This window comes from Chrysemys picta, chromosome 1, assembly GCF_011386835.1.
Source record: "Chrysemys picta bellii isolate R12L10 chromosome 1, ASM1138683v2, whole genome shotgun sequence".
Classification (NCBI taxonomy): domain Eukaryota; kingdom Metazoa; phylum Chordata; order Testudines; family Emydidae; genus Chrysemys; species Chrysemys picta.
Window position 1 is genome coordinate 120,536,937 of NC_088791.1, and position 17,688 is coordinate 120,554,624.

At 37.2% G+C, this 17,688-nt stretch overlaps 1 protein-coding gene across 1 annotated transcript in view; it reads right to left on the reverse strand.

The window, feature by feature from the left end:
• Positions 1–3,223: 3,223 nt before the first annotated feature.
• Positions 3,224–17,688, reverse strand: part of ETNK1 (ethanolamine kinase 1) — a 54,549-nt gene continuing 40,084 nt past the window's right edge. Inside the window, exons 5-8 of the mRNA XM_005296611.5 lie at positions 15,453–15,536; positions 11,681–11,841; positions 8,363–8,436; positions 3,224–7,258 (exon numbers count right to left, since the gene is read on the reverse strand). Of these exons, the coding sequence (XP_005296668.1) occupies positions 7,186–7,258; positions 8,363–8,436; positions 11,681–11,841; positions 15,453–15,536 (392 nt within the window). The 3' untranslated portion in view covers positions 3,224–7,185. The remainder of the gene's footprint in view (positions 7,259–8,362; positions 8,437–11,680; positions 11,842–15,452; positions 15,537–17,688) is intronic.

Below are 17,688 nucleotides of genomic sequence, written 5' to 3' on the forward strand. Positions count from 1 at the left end.
TACTGATACATTCTCAGTGCTGAGACTAATCAAAAGCTCTTATGTACAACACTGCGTTACACTACCACAGACTGTATCTGAGATACACAAATGAAAGAACGGTCATTGCAACAACAAAAAAACCTCCACACACTTCTGACTGAAGATTTCACAGCAATCAGGAAAAGTAAACAGCTAAAATTATAACAAAGATTAGAATTTTTGTTTTCCAGTTTATTTTGTGCATTTGATAATATTGTGTTTGGTAATTTACACCGTTCCCCCCATAAGTCAGTTTCACATTGCGTTTTGTGTGCGTTTCGCCCCAGTTGTGTGAAAAAATATATATATACATATAAAGATAAGTGATTTTAAAACAAACATGATCAGGGGCATTACATGAAACTACAACTCCTATCATTTTGCAAACATTAAGTTAATGCTCACACCATCCATGGGAGACATGTAAATTCTTCTCCATTTTTACAAGTTGAGGACACTGAGGCAGAAAAGCTAAACAGCTTTCAAAGGCCACAAAGGGAATCAGTATCAATTCCTGAATTAGCTGGTATTCATGGCTCTCAGTCCCGTGCTCAGACCATTCCTCTGACACTACTGGACTGTTTTCAATCAACTTTTCTCTTGACAGTGAATGAAGAAGCTATCATTAAAGATATCATTATCTTCTAGACTATTCAGCATTTTAAAGAATCAAATACTTCAGATTATGCAAACTAGCCAATTGCGCACAGACAAAAATACAGTACAATAGTTTTAGAAGATTCCCCTCATTTACTGTAACTAGGAACCTGAAAAACTACACAAACAGCTCATTTGGTAAAGCCACTTGAAGTCAGACAATGGAATTTCCAGTCTCATCACACCACTAGAGCAGCACCACACAACTGGCACGTGAAAGCAATTTACACATTTTCTTTTCCATTCCAGAGGTCTGTAGGCCACAAAGTTAGTCATGTACCTTCTGGACTGGTGCGGTTCTACCACCTTGGAGAGCCTCATTCTAGCTGTGCAGTTAGCAAAAGGAACACCTACATGGCGCAAGAACACGGTCAGCCTTTTGTCATATCCTTCATAACCAACAAATCCACAGTAGCAAATGTATGAAAAAAAATCAGTTGTGATAATGTACACCACCAGCACTAGAATCTCTGGAAATATGATCCAACTCTTACTGTTCAGCAACTGTAATTACATCCTACATGGTATAAGGAATGGCGTACAACTAGGTGCTAACTTTACCAGTTTAGTACCTGCACATTTTTAAGAGCCTTTTCAAAAGGCATCTAAGAACCTATTAATCAAAATACAAAACATTAAAACCCACTGAAGAACCCAACTCAAATTCACAGCCAGGTAGGATGCAGCCAACCTTCCTGATAGCCTTCAAAACAAGCCTCCCCAACAAAAGGAATTACATTCCAACTGGTACAAAGAATGAAGGTTTTACCAGGAAATTGCTGTTCTATTTCATGACTATGTCTATTTAAAAAAAAAAAAAAAAAAAAGTTGTTTTGGTGGGAAGGAAATAAGGGTATACTTTAACGTCTCTTAACCACCAACTGCCTTCTTAAAGAAATCCAGGCTTCATCATGCTGGAATGAGCTCCCTTTCCTTTATAATCGGATCCAATCAATAAACTGCCTAAGTATAAGGAGGTCAAAAAACAGAACTCTAAACACGTGCTTCAATTGGATTATATCCTCTTACCTGTATTTATTCCCTTCCCCTCCAATATTGACCTTTTGACACTTAGGCCTTTGGAATCTAATTACCATCAAACAGCACCATTGAAGATCCTAGACAATATTAACATATATACCTTTTGAGTGTGTATGTGTCTTTTGTCTGGTATATTTATATTCGATAAGCAGGATAGAAGACTTGCACCAAGATGTGTTTGTGAACTTGACAACCAAAATATTTGAATACTCCTAGCCTCCATATTTTATGTACCAACATTTTCCAGCAAATCTATTACACATAGCAGTGGCAAGAGGCTCAAAGCTCTTCTGTTTTCACTGTAGATAGCTAAAGAACTTAGTTTAAAAATAAGATAGATGGCAGTTTGTGTATGAAAAGATGTTCAGAGAAGCTAGTGTGCAAAACTTTACACGTCACTTCTGAGGTTAATTCCCTAATCTCCAGGGGACTTCCTAAACCAGAAACTGATTCTGATACTAAGTCTTTATTTCTTTGTATGGTGGAGACAGTGGCCATTAATTATTTGAATAAGGCGAAGTTTGATGGGAATAGTTCTGGCTTGCAAACAGTGAAAGGATACTGCATCAAGAAAAATGGAATTAATGTCCAAGGGAATTCAGTTAATAGCTTACAGTAAGCACTCAAAGGGAATGAAGATACCTGTAGATTGCCCTAACTTTCCTTCGAAGTTGAAATACTGGCATCAACAGCTGATTATTTTATTAAAAGCGGTACCAAGTCTGCTTCAAACTATTGCTTTTGTTCTTGCATGCAAGACATCAATAAACTGTTTAATTTTACTACAAGTCCAGGGAAGGCAGCTTTTACATTGAGAGAGAAAGTTGTGTACTAGTCCTGTATTTTATCAATCTAGGCTTCAAAAGGATTTGGTGGAAGAATGTACCCAGCGGACACCAGTTTCCATAAATATGAATGGGCTACTAGTTAGTTGGTACCTTAGCTACTGTAGCATTCTGGAAACTGATAGAAGTATCTTAATTATTTGGCCTTTTATTACACCATACACAGTTGCACAACAGTAATGAATCCTCCTGTCATTACACAGCTTATGTACACTGGAAACTTCTAATTTAGGAATTTGTCTACATGTTCCCTTAACAAACTTCTGTCACCACAGGAACAACAATACGTCTTAAAGAAGTGTACTTAAAACTTCCACGTTTTCAGCAGATACTCACATCTTAAACATTGGCAGCCAGTAGTATCAGATTTAACAGTTTCCCTATGTTGAAAGACAATAAATTTACCACTAATTAGCATTTTTAATTTGCCTTGTTACTAGAATAGCTCTTCCCCACAACTAAGCATATTACTATTCATTTATCCCCAAAAGCAAGGGAACATAAAAACACATGGAAAGACAATGGCAGCAGTAGACTAGAATGGATACCTTATTAACATGAAACATAAATATGCTCCATTAAAGGTAATGTATGTGATTATCACACAACACAGATGCCTTGAATATGGTCAATTTAACAAAAAGTCAGCACACACAAAGTTGGATTTTTTCTTTACATCAAAATTTCTACAAAATAGGAGAGAGTACAATGCAATACACAAGTCCATAAATGCAAGATACGGTACAATTCACATTAATTTACAAATGGTTATTTACACTGTTGTATATACATATCCAGTCAGACCCGGTTAATGTGAGTCAGTTTGACAATTCCTTTTTCAAATGCAGAAGAACGCTAGATGAATGAGTTTAAAATTACATGACACTGGCTATTATTTAAAAAGCTCTGATGCTTAAGTGTCTTATTAAATCAGACATGGATTAACCTGGTCTGATTGTAGAAATGTGTCAGAAGAAAAAAATTCACACAATTCTGCTTTACAAAAGCAACCAGGCCACTATGGTCTACTGACTGATGCTGAACATGCATGAATGCCATTGCTAACAACCTTCTTTATATTTACAATATAGGTTTAACTATACAGTAAAAGTTATTAATTTGGGCATTCAAGCCTTTAGCTTAACAGAAAGGCAATAGAGTATCTTCTTGGCAACGCAAAGCCAGGATGGATGTTTCTAGAGCTCTGAGACATTTTCCTTCTTTTTAAATAGCCTCAAAATACTAAGGACGAGGAAATGAATTTTAACAAAATGGGCGTTCCTTATTTTGAGGCTTCAATAGTTCACCCATGTTCAGGCCGTAGGGTATTTACAGTGACAAACCCAAGTTTGCACCGTGCACCATCCCAAGTTCCCATTTGAACATGTTTGTAGGCTACCCTCTATAGGAGAGGAAATTCTGAGTAGTTATGGATAAAACTGTTGAGGTGAGAGACTCCAGGTGACTGGCATTTCATTTTGGAAAAAGTAACTACTTCCTAATAACATCTCTCACAAACAACCTGCTCTAGGAATTTGAAGTTTGTTGCATATGCTAGTCTTAAATGGAAGCCATTGCACAGCCATGTTTTCTAAAAATGGATTTTAATGTGCAATATGAAAATGCAAGTCTCTACTATACTGACGAGTCTCCTATTATAACTCTGTGATAAGTCTCGTGCTTCTTAAAAATGGCTCAAAGATTACTGTATTTATAATATCTTTGCCTCAAAGTGTTTTTGAGGTTTGTGAAAGGAGTTCAGTGGAATTTAGCAGCTCAACATGACTGAGGCTGAGATCCAGTCACAAAAAGCTTACGTTCTTTTCCCCTGCAGAGATTGTTACCTGCACTATATAAACAAACACTTCCTTTAAAAATTAAAGTACAATTCCAAACTGAAACAGTACCAGCATAGGAAGAGCTACTAGGGCAGGGAGACAATGGAATCTGTAAAATGCACAGGAGACACCCTAGCTCTGCCCTCTCCCTCTTGGGGAAGGAATGATCTGCAGTGTCACCCTCTTTTGACCTGAATGGTTAGCCCAATTTTCAAGTTCTAGCAGGCAGTTTCCAATAGGAGGAGAGACTGATGATGTAATCAGGTATTTCTTTGATGCCATCCTGTTCGTACATTCTTTGTAAAGTCCTGCTTCCCACAATAGGAATCGAACAACAGCTGATTCTTTGCTCACACAGTTAACAAGCCTCTTTCAGCCAGCACTTTACTCAAGAAGCTCTCATTCAGATGTTTTCTCTGGGTCAAACTACCAGGGCTTCTTTGGACCTTGTGGTTCTCTCTTCAGAGAGTATGGGACATCACTCTTGAATAGCCAAAGAGTTTGAAAAGAATTAGGGCTAATAAGAGCTGGACTGTACTTCAGAATAACCAGACACCGCTGTATATATTTTAAAACAGTTCTCTTTGGGATAGTTAGAAAGGGGGATCTGGTAAGTGTTCCAATTTACCAGGTTAAAAATAAAACTTTGAAAGCTCACTCTCAAATATGTATGTGTTACCAACGCCAGAAATTAAGTTGTCACTTTACTCTATCAGGAAAGGGGTTTTTGTTGTTTTTATTTTGAAATAATTTTTTTCAGGATCCAACACTGGTACTCACACTAAGTAGCACCTTACTTCAAGAGATGTCTCGCTGAAATTAAAGGGACAACTTATGAACCAAGATACTACTTAATGTGGGTAAGTGTGGCAGAATAATACTCTTAGCGAAGAGAGAACTTTTCAGGTACAAAAATTAAAAAGCTGTTCGCTGTCTGTCACTTTCATGAGCTCTAGCAACATCCTTGATAATGCTACAGAAGGAAATGCCATTTCAGTTGGTCAGTTTTATTTAGATTATGAAAAGAATCTGTCCAATTTAATAAACTAGTTTAGTAAGTACTAAATAAGACTTACCCACTTTCAAGTTTTTTTTATGAAAAGTTTATCCATTTATATTAAAATTTTAAGAATGTGATTGTAAGAAATCCACGGTTGAAACCACCAGGTGATGAATACAAACTAGTTTTAAGGAATAAAACTTGCTTTTGTAAAATAACAGAACACTATTTAAAATGGTGTATAAGGTGAAAGTTTTTCACCATGTCATTGCTTTAAGCATCCTGAAACAAGCTACGCTTTTGTAAAGCCCATCTGCATTTGACAATATGCTATAAAGCAATATTGAATAAATATTCTTGCCGAGTCTGCAACTGGCTCCCCATAAAATCTACTCCTAAGGTGAGTGTGTTTGCACATACTGTATGTGCATACACGCAGACTTTGTACGTGTGGGCACTTCAGTGACCAAAGTGCGAAGTTTTTTCAGAGTAATAATCAGAATTGATTGACTGCTCAACACCACAGCAATTTCCAAGATTTAAAGCATCATCCCCAACCTCTCTCAACATACAGTCACAAAGTAAACATTTTCTTTTCAATTCACATTTGTATTTCAAACCATTCTTGGTATAATAGCTTTTTAAAAAACATTGAGGATGATTAAAGCCCCATTGTTCAAACCTCACACATTTCAAGAACATCCTTTGAACATGAGACTTTGGGCTACTAATATTTTTGCCATCAGTACAGCAAGAAAGCCAGAAAATGTAACAGAATCTATAACTACTGGACCTAAGTATTCAAAGACAAGAATCCAAGCTGAAAAAATGAGGAAGGAAGGAAAAAGGTTTAAAATCTATGTATCCTTTAACTGAAGTGGTAGTGTTTTGCTCCCAAGAGCAATGGGATTTCATGCTCACTGTTTTAAACCCAATAGTCTATCATGTTGCAGTAATATATATAGTTCAGAACATAAGGAATTTATTGAGATTTTGGAATAGCGGTCTTTAAAATAAATGGAAAAATTTAACAAACAAGAAACTCTCCCATACAAGTTAAGGTTGGTACATTTCCTGTCAGATCCTATGCACGTTCCTAAATAATCAGGTGGCCATAAAGCCTTCAGATTTCTACTATGTAATAGTAGCAGAAGGAAAGTCAAAATGTTGATATTTAACCCTAATAAGTAGATAGGCCTTGCTATAAAATGTAAAGTACTGTGATGCAGAAAATTGCTTTTATCCTCATCTTCCTTCCCTCAATTACTTGGTACCAGTGATTGGCATTTCAAGAGTAAATGACCACTATTCATGTTTTTTTTTGTATACAGTTAAAGATTAAGATTCTCTACTGACCATATACAGTCTTTATATAAGTTAATGTCACTTTAATAAAATAAGTTGTGAAAAAACAAATCCTTTGGAACAGTTTCACTGCCTGAACTCAACCTTTACAGAAATTGATGAACGCAGCAATGGAATCATGTTAAACTCATAATAAATAAATCACATACAACATATGTTAAATTACTTAGGTAAGGATTAAATTGCCATCTCTACAGCCCTATAGATTTAGCAAATTTCTAATCCATTCTATATCAACAGTAGGTATGCTCTTCTTATTAGATTTAACATTAAGACTTGTTTAGAGGCATCATTTGTAAAGCAAAACAACCAAGTGAACATTACAGAACTTAAACAAAATGTTTAGCTTTTTCAGTATCTGTTCTCAGAAAGGATTCTAAGGATCGCTTATCCACTTGAGGAGAACTGAAGTTCTTCATTACTCGGGAAGCTTTAATGCTGTGACCTCTGGCTTCATTTTGAAATACTGGTTAAAACGAACAATTGCGTACCTATTAAAAGGATAGAATTGAAACAAAGTTACAAAGAGATGAAAGTTCCTTAAGAGTCTGATCATGTTTATGGCAAGAGTTGTGAAATCTTATTGTAATATTTCACAACAGCAACATGCTTTTGTAGAGTACCATGTGATGCTTTTGTTTAAGTTTATTGTGCCATCTACTGGTTACTATCCAGTGTCTTTTACCTTTGAGAATCTTATGACTGATTCACTAGTCCAGTGAGTTTCAATACCAAATTCAAGTGAACAAATTATGATCTCAACATAGTATTTCATCAGCTTAGTCACAAGTTACTAGTCTGAGTCATATTAAGTATGAACTAAGCTAGCATCTTAACTGCTACAGCAAAATTTCCAAAAAGATGCACAATCTTGTCATGATAAACTTAATAGGTTCTTCTTCATATTTCAAGGGGCATTCATTTGACAATTTTAAACATTTTTCATAAGAACATGAAACCCCACAATAACGTCAGCTAGTATCTCAAAAAAGGACACTAGAAAGAAAAATATTCAGTATTAGACTAAATGTCCCTTGCTATTTGGAAGGAAGGATTTTTTTTTTTTTTTAAATAAGAACAGATCTCCTGGTTCTTAAATCCGAGCTCCATTCCTAGCTCTGCCATAAACACTTATGTATGACCAAGAACAAGCCACTTAACTTCTGTGCCTCTACTTCTCCCATGCAAATACCACCTACCAAACACATGCTCGTGTGGCTTAATCCATTAATAATTGTCAAGTGCTTGGATAACGCATGCATGGAAGACACTATATACTGGAGCACAAGAATTTTTTATTTTATTTTATTATTTTTTATATAAAATACAGGGTTGACTTTTTCCCCACAAAAAGCAAAATAAATACATTAAAAAATCCAGACTTTTATGGATGAACTGACATTACCCGGACATCCTGATTGTCTTAATAGAATCTCACCATAAAAATAATTGTGTACGGTCATCTGTGGAGAATCCTGCTTGAACATATTATTAACAAAACAGGATCAATTCGCTCAGACCTAGTGTAGTTCTGAAAGTCAGGATTCCAATCGAGGAAAATAGATTAGTTATTTATAGACAGTACAGTCACTTACCCTAGAAAATCAAAGTCAATGGTGGAATATTTGGCTTGAATCAGAGCCCACAATCCCCAAAAGAAATGAGAGGCCTAAAGAGAAAAATAATTGGTGAAAGATTATTAGCTTAATGTTCTGTAAAGCAAGTATATGTTAAAAGGAATGAGCAAAATGGCTTGTCTGAAGGACTATTCTAGAATTACAAAAAGAAAAAAAGAAAAAAAATGTGATTTTATAATTAAAGATTTTGTTCTAAAATGTAAGTTTTCTGAAACCAGATACCAGCAAGTGTTATAAACCCTAATGCTGTCAATTAGATGTGTAGAAAAAACACCTTGACATGGGAATCACCTTCTAGAAAGGGTCTTGTTCAATAGCGTTAACAAATGACCTATGCTTCAGTTTGATAAAGAGAATTCCAGCAGTGTACAACCATTACAAATCTACATACTTGTTTGATTGTTTCAGATATTAGATATTATTTGGCACCAGAATGCTTCACTTTCCAGTGCTGCTAATGAGACTAACCATTTAAAACTCAGTATTTCCATAAGTTTCAAATCTATTCTGACCCCACTTCCTGTTAAAGTTTAGATAAGCAGTTTGTAAGCATATGTTCAATGTCAGACTAAAGCTATGGATCACATGAATTATACGGTTGCTAATGTGCTTTAATAAACTTTGAAACTTGCGTGTTGTGGCCATCAGTTTCACAATCCCCTTGTGAAAGATGCATATGATTTCTGGACCACCCATGTTGCAAGTGATACTTCATACCTCTATTTATGTTCTGTAAATAAAAGCTTACAATAATGACCTAAATTGTTTCCCGAAGCATCCACATAATCCAAGTATTGTACTTAAATTCCTTTACTAAGGCTGTACAGTGTGAGTGCACATCTGAAAATATCTCAAAGCACAGGCATGTTAACATCTCACTAATGCATTTATTTAAGTTTTGATCAATTTGTCTAATGGTAGCAGTTTGGAGTTTTACACTAATACTCATTCATTCTAGTTCCTGTTTTTTCTAACATGACCTCACACATTAATGAAGTTTAGTCAACATTAAAGGAACCCTTATTTTTTAAATTTTACAATATTTGTACAACTTGTGTGGTCTACAGATCGGTCTTAAGCTGTTCAGTAAACAGAAACTCCTCCCCCCCCGCCCTCCAGCATTAATATGAACAAAGTTTAGAGCTCATGAAACAATGCTATATATTCTGAAAAATAGAGTTATATAGCTGCAAATCTAGCTTTACTAATTTAAGTAAATGGGACAGCTGAATATAATTACCACAGCTGGTACTAAGAGCGCTAACAACAAATGAGCAGTATTTTCTAATAAAGACTCGTCTAGTGGATCATCCTCTTGGAAAGCCAACCAAAATTCCTCACTATAAACTACCAGCCTTTGCCAGAAAATTGGAGAAGCCATGTATAGATTAGTCAGATATATATGGGCCAAAAAGTCAGAAAGAGTACTGGAATCATAAGGTCATACTAGCTGTCCAGAGTTGCACATCCACTGGCATACTAGGCATTATAGTTGCACTTGTAAAGACTTTATTTTAGCCTAAGTAAACGCAGGGTAAGAGGCACTGCTGCCATGACACCTCATGCTGTCATCTCCTGTACATAGCATGAACAAGCCTGGACAGTGCTTAAACTGGACCAGGGATAATTTAGAACTTTAAGAAGTGGTGTTGGGAAGTCAGTTCTAAGCAATCTTCCAGCACTGTGATAGCAGATACAGCTTTTCAGAGGCAAATCAGTGGAAGGAGAGGAAGGATGGAAGAGCATATAGGACCAGAGAGCCAAAATTTCAGCTTCTTGCTATACGTCAAGACACGAGTGTCCTATGTACAGTCTTCAAAGTACGTTTGATGCAAAGAACTTCAGTGGTTCCTTTTATTTTTCAAACACAGAATTTTGGTCTTTGACAAATTTTATTTACTGTAAAGTCCTATATACACACACACACACGCTACAAAAAAACAAAACAAAAATCAACATCAAACTCTTGAGGCAAAGCCACATTAATTTTCCTCAACTCAACATTGTCCCGCTAAACCCAGGGTTGTGAGTTCAATCCTTGAGGGGGCCATTTAGAGAACTGGGATAAAAATCTGTCTGGGGATTGGTCCTGCTTTGAGCAGGAGGTTGGACTAGATGACCTCCTGAGATCCCTTCCAACCCTGATATTCTATAATCAACACAGGGTGACTGATTTCAAACTATCAAGTTAAACCTTAATGATATTTAGAAAATTTCTATGGAAGGGACACACTTACTGCTCCAGATACATGTTACACAGTTCAATATTCTATTACTCAGATTCTTTGGTTCTCAAATTAAAAATAATCTAGGATAAGGCCTGGTAAGGCTCATTTCCCTACATATGGGGTCAGTTCAAATCCTGATATCTATTCCTTACTACCAAAGCTAGGAGGACTGAGAATCTATCATGCCAGCCCACCTTTATTGGCCAATATGAAAGATCCCTCCATGACTTAGGCCTGGGCTACACTAGCAGGGTGGGGGGTTGAACTAAGATATGCAACTTCAGCTACACTATCTGCGTAGCTGAAGTCGAAATATCTTAGTTCGACTTACCTGGCTGTCCTCATGGCGGCGAGTCCACCGCCGCAGCTCCCCATCGACTCCGCTTACTCCTCTTGCCGAGGTGGAGTACAGGCGTCGATTCAGGGATTGAGTTATCGCGTCTAGACAAGACGCAATAAATCGATCCCCGATACATCAAACACTACCCGATCCGGCGGGTAGTATAGACATATCCTTAGGTTCTTCCTTGAGACTGAGAAATCTCTCAATCAAATTGACTTTACTTACACTACTGCTTGAGGGAAGCTATATCCTATGAAGAACAGTTGCTCCTCCACAGAAGAGGGTTAAACAGAGGAGAGAAAGGAAAATCTGCAGTGAACTTAAACGTGTTGCTTCTAGATGATGGATTCTAGTTGGCTTTAGCTCATCAGAAAGGGGCCTAGGGAATAAAGCCTAGGGAATAAAGTCACTAAATGTATCCAGATAGTAAAGGCCTAGCAGTGAGTCCATTTACTTTCTAAAGATCTACATTGAGTTCGTCTAACACATAAACAAATAGAAATTGAACAATATTCATTGCATAATGGTTTCCATCAGTAATAGTAAGAAAAGCTGACACTTATATTGTATTAAAGATTTCCTGCAGGTATTGCATAATCTCAAGACTGCAAGTTCCTTGGGACAGGGAACTCAGTTTTATTTGGCTGGAAAGTGGTAAGCATACCTGGGGTGTTGTATATACATTAATAATCTTGAGAAACTTACCAGTGCAAATTGATTGACTTGCACATATAGGACTTCTACCTCTTTCTCAGTAACATCTGTACCGAAACCTTTATATTCCTTGTATGCCTCAAGGTAAGATCTCAGCCACTGCTCTTGTAATTCTCTATCTGGATAAAGGCTGTAGTCTACCTCACTCACTCCTTCAAAAACAAAAAACAAACAAAACAAACAAAAATAATTAACATTTATTTATATATTTTTTTAAAAAGTCAGATGTTTGACTTCACAATTATAAATGACCTATACTTTCAGAAACTTTGCAAATGTGTACCATATATAAACTAAATATGAACAGATTCGGATACTCATATCAATGAATACCCCTCAAACCCAAATGAAAAACAAAGAAGAGGACACTAACATTATGAAAGATTCTATGCTTAAATATTTGACCATTTCTAGCATACATGTGTATTTGTGGTCTGGTATAATCTGAACATCAGCAAGTTACAATTGTATGGGGAAAGTCCCATCAAAATAAAGCATCTGTATTATGAATTTTTTCCCCAAAATCTTCCCAGGAAAATTCAAAGAGGGCTGTAAATTCTAATGAAAGAAGAAAATAGATTTGCATGCAATCTGAATCCTTGTTACAAAACATTAGACATTCAGGTATACTTATATTTCATCAAAAATTAAGCTAATGTTTCAGAAAGAAGTGAATTCCTTACACAAAAGGAACCTACTCAAATCACAACTCTATTCCCTTTCCTTTCCTCTCTTTGGAACTAAGAAGTTTCATTTGTCTCCATTGTCTAATCTTCTCATCATTCTTGATCCAAGTTCTCCTCTCTGCATATCATAAATCTGCCTCTATCAAACCCTACAATTTTGCCTTGTATACTACTGCCTCTGCCTCAACTCCATCTCCGCTGAAATCCTCACCCACACCTTCCTCTGTCTCCTGGACTAAATCCCCTTCTCAAGTCCAAGTTCTCTGGAATTCGTATTCTGCACATGGTAAAATATAATCTTCTGTATATAAGAATGACAACACAACTCTCTTCCATTTCAGGATCCAGTTCAAACCTTTTTAAAGCCCTCCTTGGATTTGCTCCTGTTAAGTTCCTAACCTTTGTCAATCTCTGCTCACCCAGCATTAGCCCTATGCAATATTTACTCACTGGTGGTAGAAAGTGGTTCTCTGCATTTTCTACCATGCGTTAAAAACGACTCCCTACAGCACTCCTTCACCTGAAATCTTGCCTATACCTCTTCAAGAACAACAGTGGGCAAAATTAACTCTAAAGTGCTTGGGGGACAATTTGTATAAAATGCTCAACAAAACAAATTGTACAAACAGGTTCCAAAGAGTAAGCTACATTGTCATCAAGGAATTAAGAATTTTGAAAGTGAATTACCATGACCACTTTAGAAGTACACAACCTGGAAAACACTATGACAAATAGATCAAAATTACTTAAACTTCTTGTACTATATTTACATTGCTGTACTGTAAACATTATGGTGGAATTCCCACTATAACCCCATTCCCAAAGTAAATAGCATACAGGTAAGGTATGTCAGGCACTCCTATTTAAACTCTCCAAGATGAGAGTACTGTAGAGGGGACATTCAATGAACTAGACTTGACTAGATAAGCTACTTTTTGAGCAAGCATAACCTTTCCTATGTTCCTAAACCTTAACTTCTCCCCACCACACACAAATCTGCACATTAGCTTTGATTCTTGTTCTGCTCTTCTCAGTTTGTCAAAAATCAAGTCAAAGCGAAGTCTCAACTGCAAGTTGTGCAAGGAATCACAAGACTGTCATTTGGCGGTAGAGGTTATTATATATGAAGGCAACTGTGAATTTTCCACACCGTATCTGCACTGGGAGGGAAGGAGTATCAGTGCCCCTATGATATTGTTTTTAATACCACAGAGAAAGGATGTTCTCACAGTTAAGGCAGAGCTCAGGAAGTTGGGAGTTCTAGGTCTATTTTTAGCTCTGCCAGACTTCTTGCATGACTTTGGCAAAGTCACAGCCTTCCCACATCTTAGGCTATATCTACACTACACAGCTTTTAGTAACATGGCTTCGTCGCCACAGCCATGCCACTAAAAGTCACGCATTGTAGCTGCTGTGCGTCGACTCTCCTGCCGACAAAAATCTTCTACTCGCAACAAGCGGTGTTTGCGCTGTTCACACTGGCATTTGCCGTGGCAAAACTTCTGTCTTTCGAGGGGGAGGGGGACTAACACCTCTGAAAGACAGAAGTTTTGTCGTTCAATTGCCAGTGTAGACATAGCCTAAGCTCCCACAACTGCAAAGTAGCCCACCCCACAGAAATTTTAAGTTGAATTCATCAGTGACCGTAATACATTTTTGTGACACTTTCCTAGGGAGCCCAGGACTGTGAATCACCTTATCTGCTTGCCACCAGTGAAAACAAGATTTGCTTGTGCTCCCTGACCTCACCAGTCTGTTAGGAACCCAAAATATTTCCTCAGGCTATGCCAGCCCTTACTTTGCCTTGCAGGTTATCAGTGTACCCCAGCTCCCAAGCTCCACTGAAAGAGTCCCTCTGTAGTATCCAGCCCTTATCACAGGACACGCACAGAAATTACCAGCTAAGATGTCCCCAAAGGATCAGTGTATACACAGGTTAACTGGTACAACTCAGGATCAGATTCTTTATAAAAATCACAGAACTGAGATATAGGCATAGTGAAACAATCATAAGTATATTATCAAAAATTAAGAGATAAGAGATAAGGCTAATAAGTGGAAACAGAAATGATTACATATAAAACAAAGTATAACACGCTTCTTACTAGACTAAACTTAACTTTAACAGACTAACAATCTGTCTAAAAGCAATCTTATCTCACCCAAAAGCTATCTTGCAGAGTTTCCAACTAGGACAAGTTGGAATCCTGTTTTCACGAATGTAACTGCTCTGCCCAATTACTTCCTCAAGTACAAGATAACACGGTGCTCCCTATTTATATGCCAATAAACCTTTAAAGTGTGCAAGACAACGTTCCCCCCACCCTGCTGTTCATCTATTTTTCTTAAATCTCACAAGCCTCCATGTGCATTTAGCTCAGACTGGTGATTGTGGATAAGTCAATACTCAATTTACATTTCAAAAGACAGATGGATAAACATCTCAGGTCTGGCAAGAAACCAGTTTCTCACTTCTCCTGGGGAGTAACCTTGCTACAAACTATAAGGGCAAGTCTACACTGGAAGCGCTTTAATGTGCCTTGTGTAGTTGTGGTGCAGCACTGGGAGAGAGCGCTCTAAAAAACACCACCTCAACAAGGGGCGTGGCTCCCAGTGCTGGGACACTATTTACACTGGCGCTTTTCAGCGCTGCAACTTGCTGCGCTCAGGGGTGTGTTTTTTCACCCCCCTGAGCCAGAAAGTTGCAGTGCTGTTAATTGCCAGTGTAGACAAGCCCTAAGAACATATTTTCAGTATATAGACATATCAGTATGTTACACACAATGTACACAATGTTACACCAACCATATGTGACCAGCAAGATTTGGACTTTCATTTAAGATCTTATGTGACAATATTTAGGGATAAATGCTATAAAAACAATGCGTTATGTGTAGTGAGTTTGACAGGCCTATGGGAGTTGCTATTACAGAACAGTGAAGCCTTTGCCAGTTGGCACTGAGGGGTTCATTATGGTCACAGTTTTGAGATCCTCAGAGGAAAGGCACTATATAAAAGAACAAAAGACTCATTGTTTTATTACCAATTAACTTTTAAATGGGCAATTCATTTTTTACCTGCAAACTCATTGAAATGATTTCCAATATCATAAGCCAGGTAGTTGTATCCAGAGTACTCATAGTCAATGAACTGTACATCACCTATATGAGACACAAACATGAAAACGTAAGAATCCATAACAAACAGACCAATGCCCTAATTCAGTGCTGTCCCTAGACATCTGCCAACATTTCAGTCTCACTGTTTGTGCCCATTTGCATGCACTCTTGAGACACTCCAGGGTAAGGCTGTGAATTTTATGGTATGAGCTTCACTTGACAGAAGATATACAGTCTGATCAACAGCTTGCTTCAGTATTTTACTATGTAATTTAGAATCAAAATAGCTATTTCAGGTTTCCATTTCTACCACAAGAGGGCGTCAGTTACCTTAGAAACTCAGATTCTGTTCTAATGAGAAATACTATATAAAAAGACTCTTTTAGTTCTAACAGTAGGTAGAAATACAGATTAGTTGTCTATCTTTTTAACTAGCAGAGTTATAGGTACAATATAAGTAATCCAATCTACTTTCTTGACAAGCAAGTAGTGCAGCCTGACTACAGAATACATGTAGCGCGCACAGTCATTTTTTGCAAGACAGCGTTTCTCCAATTATTCAACAATCTTCTCATTTTGATGATGGCGTTAATTAATTTAGTGTTATTTCAAGCAATGGCATGCCATGTTTGAATACCCATCTCAAAAACAAAGGGCCTGCAGGTATTAAGTAACAGAAGCCTTACAGCATAAAGTAAGCGTGGACAAAAGGAATAGCGCTACCCCAAATGCTCCCTTGTTGCTTAACGGCTTTTTACAACAAGTTTATCTGGCCAACTGGGAGGGCAGTTGTGGGAAGTACATCACGTCCAGATTGTATGGCCTTTGAGTCGCCTCTGGTAAATCCATTCCACAGCAATAGTCAAACGGACATCTGGAAATCAGGTTTTAATATAAGCTAGACCGGATTGCTACTGCTCTTGCAGTCTCAGAAAAAAAAATATACTATCAACTACTATAACCATCTGAGTGCAGGGGGTATATATTTCTGACTACTCAATACTACCCACCTCAAACGTGTTCAGATTTAAATTTTGTATTCCTCCATATTGAGCTTTAATAACTACTAATGGTCATTCAATTAAACTCTATTCCTGAAATATGTTGTAACTATTAAACTCCTTCCAAGCTGCATGATTATTCCTCTATAGGTATCAAGTTTACCCTTGCTAAAAGGTTGTACTGCAAATTTCAGAGACTCTGAAGTAATGATTTTAATACATATTAAGCCATAATAATGAAGCAAATAATTTTGCAATTACTAATGTTGACTATTCTCTCTCGAAGCCAAAACTGAAAGTTTAATCCTTGAGCAAATTTAACACTAATCTGAAATTAGAAAAATATTTTAAGTTTGATCTGAATTATAACCTTTTAGGAGATATGGGGAAATATTTTAACCCAACTACATTGCAGCTGTTATTTCCTTAAAAGACTGGAGGAGTTTAAAACTGGACATTAAGGACAAGTTAAAATGTGTTATAAGTGTCCATGAGCATGCATCTCCCGAGTTACCTACTGCACAGATAGAGTGCTTTGGTAATTTTTTTCAGAAACAGCATGCAGCAGCAAATATTTAAGATTTCAATCAGTGCCATTACACATGTTGCCACCCATTCCACATATTTATTAATTCAAATGTATAAAATGTGTCGATAAGCACCCATCCTTTAGTCTAGGTACCTATCTCATACAATTAACAGATAATAAATGTAAGAAGATTACTTAAATATTTACCAACCCCGCAACCCTCACCTCATGCTTGGGGGGGGAGGTGCGGGGGGGAGGATGAGGGAAGAAGTGGGCTTTGCAACCTGCCTGGAAGGTTAACAAACATGTTCTTGGTCAGACCAACCCAGGGAAGTGACTAAAGCAGAGCACCCTTCACAGAGAGCATCCAGCCAGCAGTACATGATAAGAGGTTCCCATGATTTAAAAGCTGTTAAAAGTATTGAAAGCACTGGAAATTGATTTTACAAGGGCTGCAGTCCAAGATCTCATAGCAAAGTCACAGCTTAATTAGAGTTATCTGCGTGGCAAGTCCATGAAACAGATAACATGTTTCTTGCTGGTTCCTTAATAGTGCTGTAGATTTAAGCACATATAACCTCTAAAGCTCATCTGTTAAATATAAACCAATAAAAATGCACAGCCCAACCCTGGTTAATGTTTGTTTTGTCATAGGATTGAACTA